Here is a 17,865-nt window from a genome sequence, read left to right as displayed (position 1 = left end):
TCACATGTACAAACATACCGAAGGGAGCTGGGATTTGCGGTAGGAAAAAGGGAGGTTAAACATTAAGAAGAATGGTCTGGTGATGTCAGTTGTGAGACAATAGAAATAGGAATAAAAAAATCTAAGTTTTATTTCTTTTTTTAAGACTCAATAATAATTCCTCCCTTTTGACTAGTTGGTAGGGCTGGGTGGATTGGAGGAACCTTACGTGTTCCATGAACAAGCCTCTTCCTGAGGTCCTGTAAGTGATCCTTCCCCACTGATTAGCCCCTAGAAAACCCTTCAGAGGCTGGATCTCCAGGAAGGAGTGGGGGAGGAAAGCCCAGTACCAGGCAGCCTCTGCTCCATTGCTCTGAGGGGATGGGGAAGGCAAACCCCGGTCATCCCCTCAGTCTGTAGCCCTTTTGTGTGAGTGCCTGGCAAGGGTGACGTGGGGCTGTTCCTACGGGCACAGCTGCAGCACTGACCAGAGTGGAGGCAGGGCCCAGGCACACTGCCCTCCCAGACCTTCCCTTGGGCTTTTCAGCAGTAAGGGGACATGCACCCCAAGGGCCTCCGCTTGGCCTGACCCTGCAGTGGGGGCTCTCTGTCCCCAGGAACAGTGGAAATGGCAAGCTTATCGAAACCCTCTCTGCCCAGCTGCCTCTGCTCCTTCCTCCTGCTCCTCCTCCATGTGTCTTCCAGCTATGCAGGTAAGACATGTGTTTTCCTGTCCTGGGGAGACCCTGAGAACAGAAAGACTAGTTTCATGGAGCTTAGCTCCTTCAATCATCCTCAAGTTGCTATATTATCTTTCTGAAGCATAGACCTGCTGACATGGCTCCCTTCCTTAGAAACCTTCTGTGGGTTCTTACAGCCTTCACGATAGAGTCCAGATTCTTTTTTTTGAGACAGAGTCTCCCTCTGTTGCCCAAGCTGGAGTGCAGTGGCTTGATCTCAGCTCACTGCAACCTCTGCCTCCTGGGTTCAAGTAATTCTCCTGCCTCAGCCTCCCGAGTAGCTGGGATTACAGACACCTGCCACCACCCCTGATTAATTTTTGTATTTTTAGCAGACATGGGGTTTCACCATGTTGACCAGACTAGTCTCAAACTCCTGACTTCAAGTGATCAGCCCTCCTCAGACTCCCAAAGTGCTGGGATTACAGGCGTGAGCCACCGCGTCTGGCTCAGACTCTTTAATGTGACTAACTCAAGTCCTTCCTTGAACTAGTTCTTACCTGTCTTTCCAGCTTTGTCTTTTCACCTCTCAAATTGAGATAAAATAATCACAACCTCTTGGAGTTCTCATCAGGATTACATGAGATGAGATATGTAACGTGCTTAGCAGTGCCGGTCCACAGTAAATCTCAATAAATGTTTGTGGAATTATAATATCTTATCATGTTTGAGGGTTTGCTCTGCATAATCAGGTACTAGTAAGTTTTCATAAAGGAGAAATAAACAGAAATATTCCTGTCCTCCGGGAGCCACCTGACGGACAGAGGTCCTGTGCATCCACTCTCCAGGTCTAGGGGAGAAAGCAGCCTTATTTCTTAGTAGCTTGGAGTCTGACCTGAGAAACATGTCCACATACAAAAAACATGAAACTTGTTTGGGACAGTGTCCAGGAGCTGCAGTGAGATGGAAGATACAGGGGAAGGAAGAGTGAAATAGAGCCATCCCGTGTGGGAGATCTGAGGAGAATTTGGGAAATGGTATGAACAAGGACTGAATGATTAGAAGTGGTGAGAGAATTAAAAGTGGATGGAGTGACAAAAGCAAAACCTCTAAGGGTAGAATGGGCAGCAATTTGGTCAAGTCATAACCGGGACGCCCATGGGATAATTAAACCTCGTTGAACCACATTCCAAGAGGGACCCTAAAGGCTGGACCAAAGAGTCAGAGTTGGCAAAAAGATGGGCAGATGCCGAGATGAGATGATTGCTAGAATGTTCTGTCCAGGACATTTACAGTATTTCTATAACCAGAGACTTTTTTTTTCCTCAAAAATAAAAATTGGGGCCAGGTGTGGTGGCTCACGCCTATAATCCCAGCCCTTTGGGAGGCCAACGCAGACGGATCACCTAAGATCAGGAGTTCAAGACCAGCCTGGCCAACAGGGTGAAACCTCATCTTTACTAAAAATACAAAAATTACCCGGGTGTGTTGGCAGGCACCTGTAATCCCAGCTACTCGGAAGGCCGAGACAGGAGAACCGCTTAAACTTGGGAGGCAGAGGTTGCAGTGAGCCAAGATCAAGCCACTGCACTCCAGCCTGGGCAACAGAGTAAGACTCTGTCTCAAAAAATAATAATAATAAAGAAAGAAAGAAGAAAAGAAAAGTTTCATTCCTCCCTGACTCTAAAATTCCTTTTAAAAGTCGAGTGTATTCTTTCTTCCCTGTTTTGAACCAGCCCTTCCCAAGACAGGCTTGCTTGTCAAGGTTTGCTGTGACCTTCAGTCTCTTCCTTTTGGTGTCTTGAACAGGGCAGTTCAGAGTGATAGGACCAACACACACCATCTGGGCTCTGGTCGGGAATGACGTGGAATTGCCATGCCGCATATCTCCTGGGAAGAATGCTACAGGCATGGAGGTGGGGTGGTACCGCTCCCCCTTCTCTAGGGTGGTTCATCTCTACAGAAATGGCAAGGATCAAGATGGAGAGCAGGCACCTGAATATCGGGGTCGAACAGAGCTGCTGAAAGACAGTATTGGTGAGGGAAAGGTGACTCTCAAGATCCGGAATGTAAGGTTCCCAGATGAAGGAGGTTTCACCTGCTTCTTCCGAGATCATTCTTACCAAGAGGAGGCAGCAATGGAATTGAAAGTGGAAGGTGAGTAGTGCCATATAATATTAATATTAGGTATTAACTGTCGGGTGGCCAGGAACAGTTATTCTCTCAACTGAGATGATATCCCTCAACCCAACCATCTCACTCCTGGGAATGATTTCCATAGAAAAGTCCTCATCAATAAACAGAAACTCATATGCTTAGGGATGTCTGTTGCATCATTATTCAGTTTTCTTTCTTTTTTTTTTTTTTTTAGACGGAGTTTCGCTCTTGTTACCCAGGCTGGAGCATTATTCAGAATAGCAAGGAAATTGGGATCAAAGTCAATGCTTTTGAGTAGATAAGTGACTGAATACATAATGATATCCATACTGTGAATATTATGCAGGCATTAAAAAGATTCTTTTAGGCCAGGCATGGTGGCTCACGCCTTTAATTCAAGCACTTTGGAGGTCAAGGCTGGCGGATCACCTGAGGTCAGGAGTTCAAGACCAGCCTGACCAACATGGTGAAACCCTGTCTTAAAATAAAAATTAAAAATAAAAATAAATAAAAATAAAAAGATTCTTGGCCGGGCGCGGTGGCTCAAGCCTGTAATCCCAGCACTTTGGGAGGCCTAGGCAGGTGGATCACGAGGTCAAGAGATCAAGACCATCCTGGTCAACATGGTGAAACCCCGTCTTTACTAATACAAAAAATTAGCTGGGCATGGCGGCGCGTGCCTGTAATCCCAGCTACCCAGGAGGCTGAGGCAGGAGAATTGCCTGAGCCCAGGAGGCGGAGGTTGCAGTGAGCTGAGATCGCGCCATTGCACCCCAGCCTGGGTAACGAGAGCGAAACTCCGTCTCAAAAAAAAAAAAAAAAAAAAAAAAGATTCTTTTAGCACTATGCCAGATGGTCTGGAGGCCTTCCACAAGGTATTGTTGAGTGATAAAAGCAAGCTGCAGAATGTAGGATACAAAAGCAAAACTCTAGGGCATGGTGGTTTGCCTAAAAGCTACTTGGGAGGCTGAAGTAGGAGGCTGGCTTGAACCCAGGGGTTTGCAGTTACAGTGAGCTATGATTGCACCACTGCACTCCAGCCGGGGTAACAGAGCAAGACCTTTACTCCCACTCACCACCCCCGTCTCTAAAAAAAAACAAAAACATAAAACAAAACTTTGTATTATTTGTGAGTACAGACACACACACGCGCGCGTGCACGCGTGCATGCGTGGTCTTAGTAAATAAGTAAAGCAAATGTCTACATATAACTATAAAAAGAAGGAGATGTCACCTTTAGGCTGTACCTCCACTACTTTTATTCTGCACAATTTCATTTTCTTTTTCTTTTCTTTTTTTTTTTTTTTTTTTTTTTTTTTTTGAGACGGAGTTTCGCTCGTTACCCAGGCTGGAGTGCAATGGCGCGATCTCGGCTCACCGCAACCTCCGCCTCCTGGGTTCAGGCAATTCTCCTGCCTCAGCCTCCCGAGTAGCTGGGATTACAGGCACGCGCCACCATGCCCAGCTAATTTTTTGTATTTTTAGTAGAGACGGGGTTTCACCATGTTGACCAGGATGGTCTCGATCTCTTGACCTCGTGATCCACCCGCCTCGGCCTCCCAAAGTGCTGGGATTACAGGCTTGAGCCACCGCGCCCGGTCTTCTTTTCTTTTTCCTTTTTTTTTCTTTTTTTTGAGACAGAGTCTTGCTCTTTCACCCAGCCTGGAGTGTAATGGCACGATCTCAGCTCACCGCAACCTTCGCCTCCCCGGTTCAGATGATTATCCTGCCTCAGCCTCCTAAATAGCTGGGATTACAGGCGCCTGGCGCCATGCCTAGCTGATTTTTCTATTTTTAGTAGAGACGGGGTTTCACCATGTTAGCCAGCCGCCCGCCTCACCCTCCCCAGGTGCTCGGATTACAGGCATAAGCAACGTGCCTGGCCTCAGAATTTCATTTTCAACATGTTTTATGTGATGGATGATTTTATTTTTTGCTCTATCAGGATGATTAAGATGTGGACAAGGTGAAGCCGACGGAGGGGGAACTCTGAAAGTTAATTGTTAGGCTGCGTGTGGCGGCTCACGCCTGTAATCCCAGCACTTTGGGAGGCTGAGACGGGCGGATCACGAGGTCAGGAGTTCAAGACCAGCCTGGCCAATATGGTGAAACCCCGTCTCTACTAAAATACAAAAATTAACCGAGGATGGTGGCGCATGCCTTTAATCCCAGCCGCTAGGGAGGCTGAGACAGGAGAATTGCTTGAACCAGGATCCAGGAGGCAGAGGTTATGGTGAGCCGAGATCGCGCCACTGCACTCCAGCCTGGGCTACAGAGCAAAGCTCCATCTCAAAAAAAAAAAAAAAAAAAAAAAAAAAAAAAAACGGAAAAGAAAGAAAGTTAATTGTTATTTAATTAAAGAACTAAACTGCTTTGAGGGCCTTTGAGATCCTTTCCCCTTTCCTCCTCCCCACCTGCAGTGCAAACATCAGACAATTGATCACTTTTGTATCTTGGGGGTGGGAGTGACCATTCCAGTGTGGTACCAGAAGACCGCATTGTATGCACAACAACAAAGCACTATTTCTAGAGACTGACCGCGGGGATATGGAAATAGCTCTGTGGGTCTCAGAATGTGCTTCACACAACTGTTTTTACTGGGGAACTTCTACCTGTCAAAGTCTGATGGTGAGAACCGCTCCAGTCTGCCGATTGTCCTCCTTTCTGCTCAATAACTTCTTAGTTCACTAACTGCCTCTCCCAACAAACACCCTCAGTTTCACCACAGAAAAGAAAGACAAAATGAAAAACATCTAAAGACTTTGCCTCAGGGGGGAAAGTTGCCTTTCCGGTTGGTATCCACATTCCAACCTTCTGTTCCCACCTCTTAGTCTGCATGTCTAAGAAGCTACAAAGAAACTGTTTTACAAGTAAACAAGGACCTGTTGCCTAGGTTTGGGAGCCAGGAAGTTGAGACAAATTTAGGAACGAGATGAAGTAACAGTATTATTGCTATTGCCAGGTATAATTACCTCTGCTCTTTATCTGAAGAGTTTCTAATCTCTCTTTTCGACTTATTTTTTTCTTGTCATTTTTGTGATTTTATTATTATTTGTCTCTAATCTTTTCTTTAAACTCTTCATTATGAAACTTAAAAACATTCAAACCAGCCGGGCGCGGTGGCTCACTCTTGTAATCCCAGCACTCTGGGAGGCTGAGGCGGGTGGATCACGAGGTCAAGAGATTGAGACCATCCTGGTCAACATGGTGAAACCCCGTCTCTACTAAAAATACAAAAAAAAATTTAGCTGAGCATGGTGGCGCGTGCCTGTAATCCCAGCTACTCGGGGCTGAGGCAGGAGAATTGCCTGAACCCAGGAGGCGGAGGTTGTGGCGAGCTGAGATCGCACTATTGCACTCCAGCCTGGGTGCAATAAAAAAAAAAAAAAAAACCCATACAAACCAGGCCAGGCACGGTGGCTCACGCCTGTAATCCTAGCACTTTGGGAGGCCTAGGCGGGTGGATCATGAGGTCAGGAGTTCAAGACCAGCCTGGCCAACATGGTAAAAATCCCATCTCTACTAAAAATACAAAAATTAGCCACCTGTAATCCCAGCTACTCCGGAGACTGATGCAGGAGAATTGCTTGAACCCAGGAGGCAGAAGTTGAAATGATCCGAGATCAGGCCACTGTACTCCAGCCTGGGCAATAGAGAGAGACTCTGTCTCAAAAAAAAAAAAAAAAAAAAAAATGCAAAGTAGAATGTTATAATGATCCTCCAAGTGCCTGCCGCCTTGCTGCAGCACTTGTCAATAGGGTCCACCCACTTCACTGGCTCCCCACTCTACCACCCTCCCCTGCTCAATTACTGAGGTAAATCCTAGGCAGCATGATCACTTTTTTTTTTTCTTTTTCTTTTTATTTATTTATTTATTTATTTTGAGACAGGGTCCGGCTCTGTCACCCAGGCTGGGGCGTAGTGGCATGATCTCTGCTCGCTGTAGCCTCTGCCTCCCGGGCTCAAGCCCTCCTACCACCTCAGCCTACCAAGTAGCTGGGACCACAGGCACATACTACCTCAGGCTGCTAATGCTTTGTATGTTTTGTAGAGACTTGTTTGCCATGTTGCTCAGGGTGGTCTCAAACTCCTAGACTCAAGCAGTTCTCCCACTTCAGCCTCCCAAAGTGCTAGAATTATAGGCATGAGCCACTGCACCCAGCCAAGAACAGTTTAAAATAAATAAATAACCACAATACTATTATCACATCTTAAAAACTCAACGAAAATTTCTTAATATCATCAAATACCTAGTTTTTGTTCAAATTTTCCTGATTGTTTCATAAATACACTCTTACAGTTGGTTTCTTTTATCAAGATTCAAACAAGACCTTTAGGGTTGACGTTTGCCCTTAGGGTTTCCCATGGTCTCAATCTTGCTGACGACATTCCCACGTTGTTATGTAACACGGTCCTCCATGCCTGTATTTTCCTGTAAACCGATAGATGTGGAGGTGCGATGACGCTCGGGTTTGATTTACTTTGGCAAGTATAGTTAATCAGTGATGCTCTATACTTCTTGTTTCTTTACATCCGGAGGCTAATAATGTCTGCTTTTCTCTTTTTCTAATTATTTGTGAAGTTAAAAATGTGTGTGGGGGAGGGAGAAAAACTCTCCCTAAATCACATTGCTACAGGTAACTTCCATTAAGATCTTGAAAGTAAAGTCTGCTGCATTTTCCTCTAGGGAACAGGATGATAGACAGGAGCCTTAGTCTACAGCTTGAAGACTGTAATTATACCTAAGCAACTGCCCTGGACCAGTTTAACGTTACTAGCTGTGACATATCCCTTCATTGGATGGCAATATCCTTACTTAGCTCCCTTAAAACAGAGATCAAGATGAAAAGGGCTTCAGCTGCAGCATGCCACATGGAGTTTAGAGCAGGGCTTTTGAATGCTGTGGAGCAGACCTAGCATGGGAAATAGATGGGAGCCACAGAAGTGAAGGTCCTCCCTCCCTCATTGCCCAGCCTACTCCATACCTACTCCACACCTGCTCCACACCTACTCCACATCTGCACATCTGGTCACTTACCGAATCCTCCTGTGTAAGCTACCTTTTTTTTTCTGTTTTTTTGAGGTGGAGTTTCCCTCTTGTTGCTCAGGCTGGAGTGCAATGGTGCGATCTCAGCTCACTGCAACCTCCACCTTCCGAGTTCAAGCAATTCTCCTGCCTCGGCCTCCTGAGTAGCTGGGATTACAGACGTGTGCCACCACACCCGGCTAATTTTCTATTTTTAGTAGAGGCAGGGTTTCTGCATGTTGGTCAGGTTGGTCTCCAACTGCCGACTTCAGGTAATTCTCCTGCCTCGGCCTCCTAAAGTGCTGGGATTACAGCCATGAGCCACCACACCTGGCCGAGACCCCCTTTTTTTAGGGGTGGGAGACAGAGTTTCATTCTTGTCGCCCAGGCTGGTGTGCAATGGTGCTATCTTGGCTCACTGTAACCTCCACCCCCCCAGGTTCAAGCAATTCTTCTGCTCAGCCTCCCAAGTAGCTGGGATTACAGGTGTACACCACCACACCTAGCTAATTTTTGTATTATTAGTAGTAGAGACAGCATTTCACAATGTTGGCCAGGCTGGTTTCAAACTCCTGACCTCAGGTGACCCACCTGCCTCGGCCTCCCAAAGTGCTGGGATTACAGGCGTGAGCCACATGCCTGACTGTAAACTACCTTCTTAAAAGCTCTAGAAGGGGGCTCGTAACCATTTTTTGTGTGTCATGCACCTTTGGCACACTGATAAAGCTGATAGACCCCATCTCAAAATTATTTTTTATTTTTTATTTTTTTATGGAGATGGGGTTTCCCCATGTTGGTCAGGTTGGTTTCAAACTCTTGACCTCAGGTAATCTGGCCACCTCAGCCTCCCAAAGTCTGGGATTATAGGTGTGAGCCACTGCGCCTTTTTTTTTTTTTTTTGACACAGGGTGTCATTCTGTCACCCAGGATAGGGTGCAGTGGCATGATCATGGCTCATTGCAGCCTCCACCTCCCAGGCTCAAGTGATTCTCCTGACTCAGCCTCTTGAAGAGCTGAGACCACAGGCTTGTGCCACCATGCCCAGATACTTTTAAAATTTTTTTGTAGAGGAAGAGTCTCACTATGTTGCCCAAGCTGGCCTCAAGAACTTCTGGGCTCAAGCAGTCTTCTTGCCTTGGCCTTCCAAGGTGGTGGGATTACAGGCGTGAGCCACCACATCTAGCCAGAAGAATATTTTAAAAACATAAAATAAAACATTTATTGGCTGGGTGTGGTGGCTCACACCTGTAATCCAAGCACTTTGGAGGCCAAGGCGGGCAGATCACCTGAGGTCAGGAGTTCAAGACCGGCCTGACCAACAAGGTGAAACCCCGTCTTTAAAACAAACAAACAAACAAACAAAACAAAACAAAAACACAAAAAAAACCATTTATTCCAAAATACAGGTATCAAAATATCAAATTAACAAGAGCTAGGGTGGCCCTAGTAATTAGTGTAATTTCAAAATAGTAATGAACATAAGTGATAGTTTGAGATTTCTGTGACTGTTCTTTTTTTGTGGTTTGTTTGTTTGTTTTAGCTGGAGTCTGGCTCTGTCGCCTAGGGTAGAGTGTCATGGTGCAATCTTGGCTAACTGCAACCTCCGCCTCCAGGGTTCAAGCAATTCTCTTGCCTCAGCCTCCTGAATAGCTGAGATTACAGGCGCCTGCCATCGCGCCCGGCTAATTTTTGTATTTTTAGCAGAGACAGGGTTTTGCCATGTTGGTCAGGCTGGTCTCAAACTCCTGACCTCAGCTGATCCGCCTGCTTCAGCCTCCCAAAGTGCTGGGATTACAAGCTGAGCCACCTCGCCCAGCCAAAAATCACAAATATTTTCATATCACATTAGAAATGTCACAGAAGGCCGGGCACAGTGGCTCACGCATGTAATCCCAGCACTTTGGGAGGCCGAGGCAGGAGGATCACAAGGTCAGGAGTTCGAGAACAGCCTGGCCAACGTGGTGAAATCCTGTCTCTACTAAAAATACAAAACTTAGCCTGGCGTGGTGGCATGTGCCTGTAATCCCAGCTACTCAGGAGGCTGAGACAGGAGAATCACTTGAATCTGGGAGGCAGAGGTTGCAGTAAACCGAGATCATGCCACTGTACTCCAGCCTGGGTGACAGAGCAAGACTCTGCCTCAAAAAAAAAAAAAAGAGAGAGAGAAAAAAGAAAGAAAGAAAAGAAAATACTTTTTTTTTTTTTTTTTTGAGGCAGAGTTTCGCTCTTGTTACCCAGACTGGGGTGCAATGGCGCGATCTCGGCTCACCGCAACCTCCGCCTCCTGGGTTCAGGCAATTCTCCTGCCTCAGCCTCCTGAGTAGCCGGGATTACAGGCACGTGCAACCATGCCCAGTTAATTTTTTGTATTTTTAGTAGAGACAGGGTTTCACCATGTTGACCAAGATGGTCTCGATCTTTTGACCTCGTGATCCACCTGCCTCGGCCTCCCAAAGTGCTGGGATTACAGGCGTGAGCCACTACGCCCGGCCTAAAAGAAAATACTTGTGACTTTTATTGACGACAAAATCAAAGATTCTGTTCATATTATTGTGGTGTATTGCCTGCAGACATAATTAAAATAAACATTAAATTTCAGTTTAAAGGTTATTGAAAATAAAAATGTATTTTTTATCCCCTATTTAAGCTTTGAATCCCCTGACTTCTATGCTGTTACCACTGTCTTAGTTCAGGCTTGTGTTGTTTTTTACTTTAATTGTTATCACAGTCTCTCTCTCTTTTTTTTTATTTTTTAAGACAAAGTCTCACTCTGTCACCCAGGCTGGAGTGCTGTGGCGTGATCTTGGCTCACTGCAACCTCTGCCTCCTGGGTTCAAGCGATTCTCCTGCCTCAGCCTCCCTAGTAGCTGGGATTACAGGTGTGTGCCACCACGCTAGGCTAATTTTTTGTTTGTTTATTAGAGACGGGGTTTCACCAAGTTGGCCAGGCTGGTCTCGAACTCCTGACCTCAGGTGATCTGCCCACCTCAGCCTCCCAAAGTGCTGGGATTACAGGTGTAAGTCACTGTGTCTGGCCATTATCACAATCTCTTAACAGATCTCCCTATCTTCTCCAGCACTGTAAGTGCTAAACCTGATGTGGTCACTTCTCAGCTTGTAATCCTTCAGTGCACCCCCATGGCCTTGAGGATCAGATCTAAGTCCCTTACCTGCTCCTTAAACCGCCCCCCTCCCCCACAACCTGACCCAATACACAATCCTGACTTTAAACCACTAGCATTTCCTAGAAACAAACTCACTTTTCCTTCAAGGCTAAGCTCAGGGGTCAATTCTGTGTCACCTTCTCTGAATCCTGATGATATTCATTTCTTTATTCTACCTGATTTATTGCCCCAGGCACCGTGCTGGGTGTTTAGGATTCAGCTCTCAGCAATGTCGGTCTTGCCTTTCAGATCCCTTCTACTGGGTCAGCCCTGGAGTGCTGGTTCTCCTCGCAGTGCTGCCCGTGCTCCTCCTGCAGATCACCGTGGGTCTCGTCTTCCTCTGCCTGCAGCACAGACTGAGAGGTACAGGGCAGAGGTTGGGTGGGTCAGGATCATTTAATGAGCTGGCTTCTTGGAGCGACACCACTTAACATGTATTTGTGAGTGACTTCTGGGTTCAGAACTTCTTCTCATTATTGAGTGATAAAGAAAAAAATAATAACTCTATGATGAAAAAGCGTTTTACAGCTCACTGAATGTTTTCATATGAATAAAAGAACCTAGCATTTCCCTATGAGCTAACTATGGCATATAGCAACGCCACTTTACAAAGAATGCGACTGAGGCCAGGAGTAGTTCAGTGACTTACTCAAACTGATATGGCTTATAAGTGGTAGAGCTGAAGCCTCTGTATCATACCTGGCAGCTCCATGCAACTTGGGAGAGTGTGAGCTTCAAAGTTAGGCAAGTCTAGGCTATTGGGAGTGCTAAATAGGCCGGGCGTGGTGGCTCACGCCTGTAACCCCAGCACTTTGGGAGGCCTAGGTGGGTGGATCACAAGGTCAGCAGTTCGAGACCAGCCTGATCAATATGATGAAACCCCATCTCAACTAAAAATATAAAAATTAGCTGCGGGGGGTGGTGGGTGCCTGTAGTCCCAGCTACTTGGGAGGCTGAGACAGGAGAACTGCTTGAAACCAGGAGGCAGAGGTTGCAGTGAGCCGAGATCAAGCCACTAGACTCCAGCCTGGGCAACAGAGCAAGACTCCGTCCCAAAAAAAAAAAAAAAGAAAAAAGAAAAAAAATGAGTGTTAAATAAAGATACTGAAGTGAAAGTCCCTACCACACAGTAGTCGTTGAAAAATTGTTTCCTCCTTCTCCATTCAGCACTGAGGATTCAGGTTCAGCTGTTGATGAGGTTCCTCTTTTGTGCCTAGAGCTTTCAGTCTGAACCTTCTCTCCCTACAAAGTGTCTCCCCAGTGCCAAAGCAGGAAGAGTCTTCACTCCTCCCTGCGCACCACCTCCCATTTGTTACTAAGAGGAGAGGAGAAAGTAGCAAGGAGGGTATGGGGAATGTTTCTAGGGGGTGGGTATTGGTGGGATGAACAACGCAGTCCTTTCTCTCACCTTGAATTCATCCCAGATGCTTGCTTGTCTATTTCTTCCACATGAAAAAGGCCTTCAGCCCACATAGCTGAGCAGAAAGAATCTGAATGTTAGAGTTAGGCAGCCTGGGTTTGAAATCCATCTCGGGTACCACACTACGGCAAAATTCTTAGATTCTCCAAGCCTCAGTTGCCTTGTCTGCCAAATAGAGAACACATCCTCCCTCCTAAACTGTAAAAAGGATTAAAGTCATGTAAAGTGCCTACTACAAATCCAGTCACAAAGTAGCTAGCTATTCACTAAGTGTTCAGCTCCTCCTTCCTCATTCGGATGGGAAGTGGCTTTTTTTTTTTTTTTTTTGAGACGGAGTTTTGCTCTTGTTACCGAGGCTGGAGTGCGATGGCGCGATCTCGGCTCACTGCAACCTCCGCCTCCTGGGTTCAGGCAATTCTCCTGTCTCAGCCTCCTGAGTAGCTGGGACTACAGGGCACGCGCCACCATGCCCAGCTAATTTTTTGTATTTTTAGTAGAGACGGGGTTTCACCATGTTGACCAGGATGGTCTCGATCTCTTGACCTCGTGATCCACCTGCCTCGGCCTCTCAAAGTGCTGGGATTACAGGTGTGAGCCACCGCGCCCGGCCCGGGAAGTGGCTTTAGATCAACAAAGTGGCAACCCAGTGGGCTGGAGCAGTACTGTGAACTGAGAATCCAAGAAAAGATGTGAAGAGCAGCTGGGAGGTAGTAGATTCTTGTGTTGGTTTGGGAAATTGCTCACATTCTTTATTCCCCTATTGAATCTAGGCTGTAGCTAGAGAAAGAGCTGCAACCTTTGGCTTCAAATCCAGTGCTCTTCTCACACTCTTTAAGGTTGCTTTGGCGCTGCAGAGAAATAGCCTGCACGAGGGGCCCAGGCGCTGGGGGTGGGAGGGTCCCCACCAAGAGCCAGAGCAGGCAGGAACTGAAATGTTGCCTTTTTCTATTTTAGGAAAACTTCGAGCAGAGATAGGTGAGTTCCATTCATCCTTTTTCCCAATTCTTGTGTTTTTTCTTTTTTTTTTGGCATAGCGGAAATGGTCACGTTCTCAGACTGTCTCTGCCTCTCAACCCTGTTCTTCCTTCAGTTCCCCTTTCTTTCTCTATGGTGGATGTGTCGTGCCTAGAACAAGTTTTAAGTAATTAAATAACAAAGACTCAGGATAAAGGATCCTTTTTGAATGTCCTACTAAATCCATTTCCATTTGTTTCTCTTTCAGAGAATCTCCACCGGACTTTTGGTAAGTTCTGGCATATCCAGGCCCTCCCAGGTCAACTCGGTATTTCATTCCAGTTCCAGTCACCTGGGGGAACTAGGACACCTGGGTCTTGGTTGGGTCACTTTCTCTCTTTTGTTTCTTTAAATAAGAATCCATTTGCATTTAGGATTGGTAAAATCATAGTAAAAATACTCATGTGCTGTTTTTATGTGCCAGGCATTATCCTAACTGCTTTACAAAAATGTTTCCTTATTCTGCTGACTCCTTATGCACATTATTTCTCATTTCAGGAATTACAAAACAGAGGTAAATAGATCGTTTACACATAAACCGATGTCTGGTTGGGGAGGTGAAACAAACAGAAAAATAAGACACAACTATATCACCTGTACTTTTTTTTTTTTTTGAAATGGAGTTTTGCTCTGTCACCCAGGCTGGAGTGCAGTGGCACCATCTCGGCTCACTGCAACCTCCGCCTCCTGGGTTCAAGCAATTCTTCGCCTCATCCCCCCCGAGTAGCTGGGATTACAGGCACCCGCCTCCACGCCCTGCTAATTTTTGTATTTTTACTAGAGACAGGATTTCAGCATGTTGGCCAGGTTGGTCTCAAACTCTTGACCTTACATAATCCACCCGTCTCGGCCTTCCAAAGTGTTGGGATTACAAGCGTGCGCCACCACGACCGGCGCCCCCACTTTTTTTTTTTTTTGAGACGGAGTTGCTTCTGTTGCTCAGGTTGGAGTGCAATGGCACAATCTTGGCTCACTACAAGCCCCGCCTCCTGGGTTCAATAGATTCTCCTGCCTTAGCCTCCTGAGTAGCTGGGGTTACAGACATGTGCCACCACACTTGACTGATTTTGTTTTATGTGTGTGTGTATATATATATATATATATTTTTTTTTTTTAAATGAATGATAGGTTCTCATATTGCCCAGCTTGGCCTTGAATGCATAGCCTCGCCTCCTCAAGCGCCAGGACAACTGGCCGGAGCCACCGCGGCTCCCGACTGATTTTGTATTTTTAGTAGAGATGGGGTGTCTCCATGTTGGTCAGGCTGGTCTTGAACTCCCGACCTCAGGTGACCAGCCCGCCTTGGCCTACCAAAGTGCTGGGATTACAGGTGTGAGCCACTGCGCCCAGCCATCACCTGACTTATATTACAGGATATTTCCATGAGTACAGAACATGACTAATCAGAGAAGGCTTCATGGAGGAATAGGGAAGCCACCGAGCCCCACTAGGAATTGACCCCTCAAGGACATGGTTTCTGCCCTTTTTATTCACTGCAGATTGTCCAATGCCTAAGGAAAATGCCTACCACAGAAGAGCACCCAAATATTTGTTAAATAAATGTTGCATAAACTATAAGGTGTTATTAGGCAGATGGTACCTTCTCTGAGCAAACTTCCTTCACTGTCCCTCCTCCCGAGCCTGTAGGTGACTCTACTCTTGTCACCTGACACACAGAGTTCTCTCCTATGATTTATGAAATTAGAGCAGTGTGTGGAACACACACACACATCTTTACACACCCAGAGAGGAGGAATAGTATCTTCATTTTGTAGGACTTGACTATGAAAGGACTTAACTCTTTTTTGTACCATGATCTCTCTGGCACTCTGGTGAAGTCTAACGGACCCCTTTCCAGAATCATGTTTTAAAATATACACATAAACTAGAACACATAGGATTGCAAAAAACAATCATTGTATTGAAATATAGTTATTAACAGATAATTGTTAAACATTTGTAACATAGTAACATAATTTTTTTTCTTTTTTTCTTTTTCTTTTTTTTTTTTTTGAGGCAGAGTTTTGCTCTTGTTGCCCAGGCTGGAGTGCAATGGCATGATCTCGGCTCACAGCAAACCTCTGCCTCCCCTCCCAGGTTTAAGCGATTCTTCTGCCTCAGCCTCCCAAGTAGCTGGAACTACAGGAGTATGCCACCACGCCCAGCTAATTTTTGTAATTTTAGTAGAGATGGGGTTTCATCATGTTGGCCAGGCTGGTCTCGAACCCCTGACCTCAGGTGATCCACCCACCTTGACCTCCCAAAGTGCTGGGATTACAGGTGTGAGCCACCGGGCCCAGCCTAATAACCTGTAATTTCAAAATACTGATAAACATAAACAGTATTTCGAGATTTCTGCAACAACTCTGATGGGAATGAAAACATCTATGGCTTCCATTGGTAATTAAGTCACAGGTACTGATGACTTAATCACAACTGTGATTAGTTGTTACTCTTTTTTTTTTTTTGAGATGGAGTCTCACTCTTGTCACCCAGGCTGGAGTGCAATAGCATGATCTCAGCTCACTGCAACCTCTACCTCCCAGGTTCAAGCAATTATCTGCCTCAGCCTCCTGAGTAGCTGGGGTTACAGGCGCCCACCACCATGCCCGGCTAATTTTTTCGTATTTTTAGTAGAGATGGGGTTTCGCCATCTTGGCCTGGCTTGTCTTGAATTCCTGACCTTGTGATCCACCCACCTTGACCTCCCAAAGTGCTGGGATTACAGGCGTGAGCCACCACACCTGGCCAGTTGTTACATTTTTAATGAAAGAAAACGTTAAATCCAGCTAATGAAAATAAGGAAGTGCTTTTCTCATCCAACTTCATGGACTCTCTGAATTCTGTCCCCAGAGACCTTTGGTGTTCTAGGACCCCAGGTTAAGGAACCAAAAAAGAAAGGTGGGTGGGGCATGAGGGGGAACATATGTTAACCCTGTTTGTTCTGGTGAATAATTCAGATCCCCACTTTCTGAGGGTGCCCTGCTGGAAGATAACCCTGTTTGTAATTGTGCCGGTTCTTGGACCCCTGGTCGCCTTGATCATCTGTTACAACTGGCTACATCGAAGACTAGCAGGTGCAGTGGCTGGGCAGCAGGCAAGACCACCAAATAGTGGGGGACCAAGTCAGCTCTGAATGGGAAACAGAGAGTGGAACCAGGGCTCAAGATTAGGGAAGCTGGGATTTCCTTACTCCTCTGTCCCCATGCCCAACTCCAGGTTCTTCTGAAAGACTGTGAAGAGAGCCACTTACTAAATCTGTGGGGTACCCCAGTGGAAAGGGGTGTGGGTCAGTCCAAATGTCCACAGGGAGGATGTGGGGAAGGTGCTAGTCATCTTCCATTGATCACGTTGTTTGTTTCTCTTTGTTTTCAGGGCAATTCCTTGAAGAGCTAAGTAAGTTCTCTCCTCTCTCTTATAATCAGAAAATAAAAGACAGAAGCAACAAGAGGAAAAGGGGGACTGTTGAGGAATCACAGTCTCAGAGGAAAGGAGGAGCTGGAGAGCCTGGAGGGAGGGAGAACTCCTCCTGGGAGGTAGAGGGAAAAGAGGCCAGTGGTTAGACACATTTACAGCTGATGGAGAAGCTGGAGGCACTGCTGCCTGATCTGTTCCTCCTTCACTGCTCCTAAGCAGGAATCCCACCCTAGCTGTTCTCATTGCCCATTCCACAGCAACTGCCCAGTGCCTCACCTCTAAGACCAACCACTGAGGCAGGCATGGAGACAAAATAACCCCAAGGGCTTTTCTTCTCCCTAGTTCAGTGGTTTTATGATACAAACTACTGACAGCGATTTTTCAAGTTATTTTCTCCTTCTTCTAGGAAATCCCTTCTGAATGATGTCGCATCTTGGCAGGGGTGGAGGAGAGCCTGGTTGCCCAGGGATTGGTCCTTGGGGATGTCTCATCCATCAAGTTGCACACTCACTGGCATCTTTGCTATGGGGACATTCCAATTTGCACTTCTAGAACACTCTGAATTCCAAGTAGAATTGATTTCCCTTCTGTCATCTACCTTTTCGCTTCCTTCCTTTTCCCATTTTTATTACCCATCTTTCCATTTCTCTCTCCAGTCTTCCACCTGGAAGCCCTCTCTGGCTAAGGACAGGCAGGTGCTCCTCTCTCCATCAGAGGACATCTGTGCTGGACAGCAACACAGATAGGATGGTCTTTGCCACGAACTAGAGGCCAGGAACCTCCTCACTGAAAATTACAGTATGATAACTTTGCAAATGGTGGTTGTTTCTTCCAAGACTCCAGCCCTGATTGCGCAGAACTGAGATGCACGTGAAGGGAAGGAAGAGGAAGGGTTCAGAACGTTAAAGAGAGTTGAGTGAGCTGCAGAGTGAGGATATGGGTAGCCCCAACCCAAAGCTGGAGATTGGGAGAAACCTACAGAATAACAGCCAGAGGTCCACCATGTCT

The 17,865-nt window shown here is 46.3% G+C and overlaps 1 protein-coding gene across 2 annotated transcripts; it reads left to right on the top strand.

The window, feature by feature from the left end:
• Window positions 1–440: 440 nt before the first annotated feature.
• MOG (myelin oligodendrocyte glycoprotein) lies at window positions 441–17,673 on the top strand. 2 transcript variants are annotated; one of them, XM_012477461.2, is made up of 8 exons: window positions 444–692; window positions 2,469–2,816; window positions 11,256–11,369; window positions 13,381–13,401; window positions 13,649–13,669; window positions 16,401–16,517; window positions 16,816–16,836; window positions 17,264–17,673. In XM_012477461.2, exons 1-8 carry the CDS (start codon window positions 608–610, stop codon window positions 17,275–17,277), a joined length of 741 nt encoding a protein of 246 aa, XP_012332884.1. In that variant the 5' UTR covers window positions 444–607; the 3' UTR covers window positions 17,278–17,673. The 2 variants fall into 2 exon arrangements, with proteins under 2 accessions (XP_021523101.1, XP_012332884.1); XM_021667426.2 differs by lacking the exon at window positions 17,264–17,673 and having other exon boundaries at window positions 441–692; window positions 16,816–17,224.
• Window positions 17,674–17,865: the final 192 nt, after the last annotated feature.

The sequence above is a fragment of the Aotus nancymaae genome, unplaced genomic scaffold (genome assembly GCF_030222135.1).
Source record: "Aotus nancymaae isolate 86718 unplaced genomic scaffold, 86718_ANA_hifiasm-v0.15.2.pri h1tg000027l, whole genome shotgun sequence".
Taxonomy (NCBI): domain Eukaryota; kingdom Metazoa; phylum Chordata; class Mammalia; order Primates; family Aotidae; genus Aotus; species Aotus nancymaae.
The sequence above is the reverse complement of the archived record's forward strand: the minus strand, read 5'-3'. Positions and strand labels throughout refer to the sequence as shown.